The 7,331-nt window shown below is 42.3% G+C and overlaps 1 protein-coding gene across 1 annotated transcript; it reads left to right on the top strand.

The window, feature by feature from the left end:
* Positions 1 to 4,198: 4,198 nt before the first annotated feature.
* On the top strand, positions 4,199 to 4,741 carry LOC139465179 (salivary glue protein Sgs-3-like; the record flags this gene model as incomplete). The annotated part of the gene is made up of 1 exon (XM_071246867.1): positions 4,199 to 4,741. A coding segment is annotated over one exon (543 nt), but the record flags the coding sequence as incomplete, so codon positions are not given.
* Between the last annotated feature and the right edge of the window lie 2,590 nt (positions 4,742 to 7,331).

Here is a 7,331-nt window from a genome sequence, read left to right as displayed (position 1 = left end):
TAACCACTAGGCTACCCGACCGCCCCCATAGTACATTAGAGAGCTCCGCGATAAATCCCAAAGAACAATGAAGAACTAAACGTGGTTTATTTCACAATAAAACTTTGTTCTATCATGACGTCATTCCTGAGATTCGAACATGCGCTCGCAACTTGATGACGTCGTATATTGGACGACATTGTTCTTGAGGGGGAAGCGTCAAGTGAGTTGTTGCCCATATATGATGCTGGACAATGTAGATGAACGCAATGGTTGAACGATATCATTCAAAAGTGAAATATGACAATCGGTATTTGGAGAAAAGGTACAGATAGTAGACAATGAACATTGTGAGAATATCCGCGAAATACCAAACTTTACCCTCGGTAAAAAAAGGACTTGTCCGACATTGCCGACGTCAGATTGCATTCAGGGGTTAACTTCCCAATTGTCAGACAGCCCAATCGTCAGACGGTCCAAATGTCAGACAGCCCAATTTTCAAGACAGCCCAATTGTCAGACAGTCCAATTGTCAGACAGCCCAATTGTCAGACAGCCTAATTGTCAGGCGGTCCAAATGTCAGACAGCCTAATTGTCAGACGGCCCAATTATCAGACAGTCCAATTGTCAGACAGCCCAATTGTCAGACAGCCCAATTGTCAGATGGTCCAAATGTCAGACAGCCCAATTGTCAGACAGCCCAATTGTCAGACAGCCCAATTGTCAGACAGTCCAATTGTCAGACAGCCCAATTGTCAGGCGGTCCAAATGTCAGACGGCGTATACTGGGACTAGGTAAGGTTAAGTGCTCTGATACTTGTGACCTGTTTACCTTCGTGTACAGTGGAACATCTCTACACAAATAACAGAGAACCAAACTATTATTTCTCAACCCAGCTTTAGCAAATGTTCAACCTTCTCCAAACTTTCAAGAAGTCCTCTGCGGAGTGCACACTGTCTCCCTCAGACGCTGGAGTCTCCATCAGACTGTCTGCTCCTCTTCTCCCTGAATGGGGGAACAGCACCAAAGTCTGGGTCAGCTTAGCGCCTTCTGGCTTCTCAATCCCCTGTACCAGTTCCACAAATCTGAAGAGGTTGGATGCTGATGTGGGAGACTGCGGAAAAAAAACATGCAAAATAAACTCTAACTTCAAACGATTTTATCGAGTCCCGTGTTCTATGTCATTGAAAAAACCCGGGCACAGATCAAACATAACTTACAAACACTGGTTAAAAATCTGGTTCATTTGTATCACCTAACGCGTTGAAGTATCTTACTCTGCTCTGAGTTGGGAGATGCTCCTTAATTAAAAGGGTAAGACTATAGCTAGGTAGTGATCCTCGTCAGACTTCACTGACCTGTCCGATGATTGGCACATCTGAAAGTTGGGCGTCTGAGTGAGTGAGTGAGTGGGTGAGTGAGTATGGTTTTACGCCGCTTGGGGCGTCTGACAATTTTGGAGTAAACCATTCAGGGAGCTATCAGTATTTAAAGAAGGGTAAAAAAAATTAAAGGTTGTACATTTTAAAAACACCCTTAAAGGTGAGGTGAGGTTTAACGTCGCGTCCAAGATTATTGCACTTATATAGCGACGTGCATGCACGTGTGTGTGTAGCTGCTTGTACTAGTCCGGACTGATGCCGATTTATAGTGCTAGCCCACTGAGATACCATGCCGCAGTTGAACATGAATACCCCACTCAGGCACAGTATACTGACTCCGAGTCCTTGTTTAGCCCCTTAATGCCGAGCGCCAGACAAGGTAACAACAAGTACCATCTTTTAACGTCTTTTGGTATGATCGAACCTCGGACCTTCGGTTCTCCGAGCGGACCACTAGACCAAGGAGGCGGTAACATCCTTAAAGAGGCTGTACAAAATTTTGATATCTAGTTTAAGAAATAAACGACCACTGGTCGTTGTTTATTAAGCCCCTGATGGTTTATTCTCCCTGCGGTGTTTATTGAACGATAAGCAACTACCACTCGACGTTTATTTCTTAAATTATGTCAGTCTTGGGAAAAACAATCCAATTATGACAATAGTTTCATAACAGTACACAAAGATACGTCAGCCTGTCTAGAGCAAAGTATATCTATACTTGAATGTCCATTTTATTAAATTAGCTAGACACGAATTCCTGCTCTATTGTTAAATATGAAATAAACTTTTGATGTCAATATTGACTTGATGCTTTTTGGCACGGCAGCTTTACCTAATCATGTGAACGAAAAGATATTTTAGGAACGACATACATATATATAGAAAACAAAAATGTTTGAGAGAAATGTTAATGTACCTACTTTTCTATCATTTAATGTATTAATTTAAATATTAAGCATACGTGTGAATCTATGGGATACGTCGCCATTAACGACAGACACGCTGTGATGGGACCTCTCTCTCCTTGTGTACAAGATGTACACACACACACACACACACACACACACACACACACACACACACACACACACACACACACAGATACACACACACACAGATACACACACACGCGCGCGCGCGCGCACGCGCACACACACATGCACACACACACGCACGCACGCACGCACACACACGCACGCGCACACACACACGCGCACACACACACACGCGCACACACACACACGCACACACACATACACACACACACACACACACACAAGCATATGCACAGATACACTCACACACACATATATACATACATACATACATACAGACACACACGAACACTTATATATACACACATACACACTCACAAACACACTCACAAACACACACACTTACATTCACTCACACATACTCACATACACTCACATACACAAGTACATACACACACACTCAAACACATACATACACACACATACACTCACAAAAACACACGGACACACACACAAACATATACACACACACTCAAACACACACACTCTACCATTTTTGTTTCGTTTTCAATTTCCACATGTACATGCATTTTAATCGATAATCGATTGACACAGTGGTGATGCCCCCCCCCCCCCCCCCCCCAACCCCGAGACCGCCATTGCCTCAATAGTCTGAAGAGCGGATGTTCCCAGTGAAAGGTATACGCTGAACTGTAATTAAATCGCTCTGTGGCCCAAAGTGAGTGAGTGTTTTGCTGTTTGCTTTGAGACTCTGATACCAGTACTCCGTCTTTAACCGGCATAGGTATATAGTACCCCCCAGGGTCCTGCATGACGGATGCCCGCTCAAAACAATGTTCTGTTAATAGATGTTACTAAAATATACCTTCAGACAAACAGTATAAACAACCATTCTGCCAACGCGTGACATCTACTACACCAACATCTACTACACTGACTACACCGACATCTACTACACCGACATCTACGACACTGACATCTACTACACTGATTACACCGACATCTACTACACTGACATCTACTACACCGACATCTACTACACTGACATCTACTACACCGACATCTACTACACTGACTACACCGACATCTACGACACCGACATCTTCTAAACTGATATCTACTACACCGACAACTAGTACACCGACATCTACTACACCGACATCTACTACACTGATATCTACCTACACCGACATCTACTACACCGACATCTACTACACTGACATCTACTACACCGACATCTACTACACTGACATCTACTACACTGACTACACTGACATCTTCTACGTTGACATCTACTACGTTGACATCTACTACACTGACATCTACTATACTGATATCTACTGAACCGACATCTACTACACTGACATCTACTACACCGACATCTACTACACTTACATCTACTACACTGATATCTACTGAACCGACATCTAATACACTGACATCTACTACACTGACATCTACTACACCGACATCTACTACACTTACATCTACTACACCGACATCTACTACACCGACATCTACTACACTTACATCTACTACACTGACATCTACTGAACCGACATCTACTACACTGACATCTACTACACTTACATCTACTACACCGACATCTACTACACTGACATCTACTACAATTACATCTACTACAATAACATCTACTAAACCGACATCTACTTCACTTACATCTACTACACTGATATCTACTGAACCGACATCTACTAAACCGACATCTACTACACCGACATCTACTACACTGACATCTACTACACCGACATCTACTACACTGACATCTACTACACTGACATCTACTACATTTACATCTACTACACTGATATCTACTGAACCGACATCTACTAAACTGACATCTACTACACTTACATCTACTACACCGACATCTACTACATTTACATCTACTACACTGATATCTACTGAACCGACATCTACTAAACTGACATCTACTACACTTACATCTACTACACCGACATCTGCTACACCGACATCTACTACAATAACATCTACTAAACCGACATCTACTACACCGACATCTACTACACTGACATCTTCTACACTGACATCTACTACACCGACATCTACTACATTTACATCTACTACACTGATATCTACTGAACCGACATCTACTAAACTGACATCTACTACACTTACATCTACTACACCGACATCTGCTACACCGACATCTACTACAATAACATCTACTAAACCGACATCTACTACACCAACATCTACTACACTGATATCTACTACACCGACATCTACTACACCGACATCTACTACACCGACATCTACTACACCGACATCTACTTCACTTACATCTACTACACTGATATATACTGAACCGACATCTACTACACTGACATCTATTACACCGACATCTACTACATTGACACCTACTACACTTACATCTACTACATTGACATCTACTAAACCGACATCTACTACATTGACATCTACTACACTGACATCTACTACACCGACATTTACTACACTGACATCTACTACACCGACATCTACTATCCTGACATCTACTACACTGACATCTACTACACCGACATTGACTACACTGACATCTACTACACTGACTACACCGACATCTACTACACCGACATTAACTACACCGACACCAACTACACCAACGCCAACTTCAATAATAAAGTTGGTCCAAACAATCCAGTGTTTCATATTGTGAGCGACAGCCCGTGCCATTCACGTAGGATGCATGCGACCCCCCATGCCACCGATCAACTAGATCGCCTCTTACAACAAGGTAGGTTGCGTGGGATCAATTCTAACCAGACACCCTCCGAGTAACGGGATTAAGGGGATGTAACTATATATATTTTTTCATTAAGAGTAACACGATACATCGCGAAAATATCAAATACCAAGTTGTAGCAAGAATAATATCACATATCATCTCCATCAATATCTCGACATCTTGGATTCTGACATTTCAGGATACGATGAAAAAAGCTAACGAACTACATCAATACTCTATTAACATGTGTTTTATGACGAGGTTTATAAATAACTGCAATCTTTAAACACGTGCCTTTGCTCAATATCAAAGAGAAATGTGATGAGCCGACTGACTCTTTCTGTGTCGTTTCAGATCTGTTTAATACCCTCGGGCGAATGTCTTGAAACAAAATATAGATCCCGTTTCCATCTTGCTCAAGACGTGCTTAAGGAAACTAGTAATGCACTATTTTTTAAGAATCGAAGAACGGTCTTCCTTAGACTATTCACGATGGATATTTGGTAAACCTTCGAAAACGTTCAGCCCGGTATACACTGGAACAGAAATCGGCTACGATTCGGAATATTTTTCTGTCTGTGTAAATGTAAATGATGCTTGAATGAAGCTTTTGAAATTGTGTAACCGATAGATATAGTATTCAACATTCGAAATGTGTTCAATTTAACTACGGATGTGGAACAATCTATCTTAATGAGATGTTCTATAGTATGGCTAACGTATATATGCCATTATGTTTGATAACTCAGCAAATTTGATTCCAAACATAAACATTAAAGCTGCGTATTTTGACAATACAACTATTACAATCAGAGTACAGAGTTTGTCAGAATTGATATAGATGTTGTTTCCCTACGCATGTTGTATACACGGGTGGTAGACTGGTCTGAAACGTTGCAATGCTTCATGCAGAGTTGCGTCCCTTAGCCGTGGCAGGATGCCAGTCGTGTCATGCTCGAGGTCACGGGTTTTAAGTTGGGCGCTCCTGACATTTTTCACTAACACGCCTGTGATAAAATTGAAATATTGTATATGTGCAAGACCGACACAACTGATATGACAGTGGGCGGAACTACTGGCTCCCCGGCTATACGTGGTACTTAACCAGACAGTGACGTCATTACTCTCTTATTCTGACGGCATGCCAATTCTGTTTCAGACAAATCAATTTCCTTGATACACACACATGAACTATAGAGAGGTGTCATGTAGCGTCATGTTTGTTTGTTTTGTTTGTTTGTTGTCTAACGCCGCACTATGCAATAATCCAACTATATGACGGCGGTCTGTAAATAATCAAGTCTGGACCAGACAATCTAGTGATTGACATCATGATCATCGATCCACGCAATTGGGATCGATGACATGCATGAACCAAGTCAGCGAGCCTGACCACCCGATCCCGTTAGAAGGCTCTTACGACAAGCATAGTCGCCTTTTACGGCATGGATTCTTGAAGATATATTCTACCCCGGATCTTCACGGGTCTAGCGTCATGTATCGAAGTTTGACTTGTAAATGATTTACGTGTAATATCAATGTGTGTTTATATATATGCATCAGTGCGCGCGCGCGTGTGTGTGTGTGTGTGTGTGTGTGTGATGTGTGTGTGCGTGCGTGCGTGCGAGCGTGCGCGTGTGTTTGTATGTGTGTGTGTGTGTGTGTATGCGTGTGTGTGTGTGTATGCGTACGTGTGTGTATGTATGTGTGTGTGTGTGTGTGTGTATGTGTGTGTATGAGTGTGTGTGCGCGTGCGTGTCTGTGTGTGAGTGTGTATGCGTGTGTGTTGTTGCGTTGTTTAGCGCCGCACCCGGCAATATTCCAGATTTATAACGACGGGCTATCAAAACGGATTCATATGGAAAAAAAAGATCCACCCGTCGGGGAACGTTGCCACGCCATCAAACAATCTGGCCATCCGATCCTCTACAACCAGCATTGGTGGGGGACCAATTCTTACCCGCAATTCTCATGGTGGTCATGCCATTGAATTCAATTATATAAAGATATTAGTATACTAAGATAACAACAATGTCAAATTTCGCAACATTTCTTTTGTTCCTTCTCATCTAGTCGATGAGGTAGCCTAGTTATTAATACCTTTCGCATCACACCAAACCCTCCCGTCGATTCCGGAAACATTTTTGAACGCCATTCTGGGTGCCCCACTAAGTGATATTTC

This window comes from Haliotis cracherodii, unplaced genomic scaffold (assembly GCF_022045235.1).
Source record: "Haliotis cracherodii isolate W230 unplaced genomic scaffold, xgHalCrac1.p SCAF_17, whole genome shotgun sequence".
In the NCBI taxonomy this organism is placed as follows: Eukaryota; Metazoa; Mollusca; class Gastropoda; order Lepetellida; family Haliotidae; genus Haliotis; species Haliotis cracherodii.
This window is presented reverse-complemented; position numbering and strand designations above follow the sequence as displayed.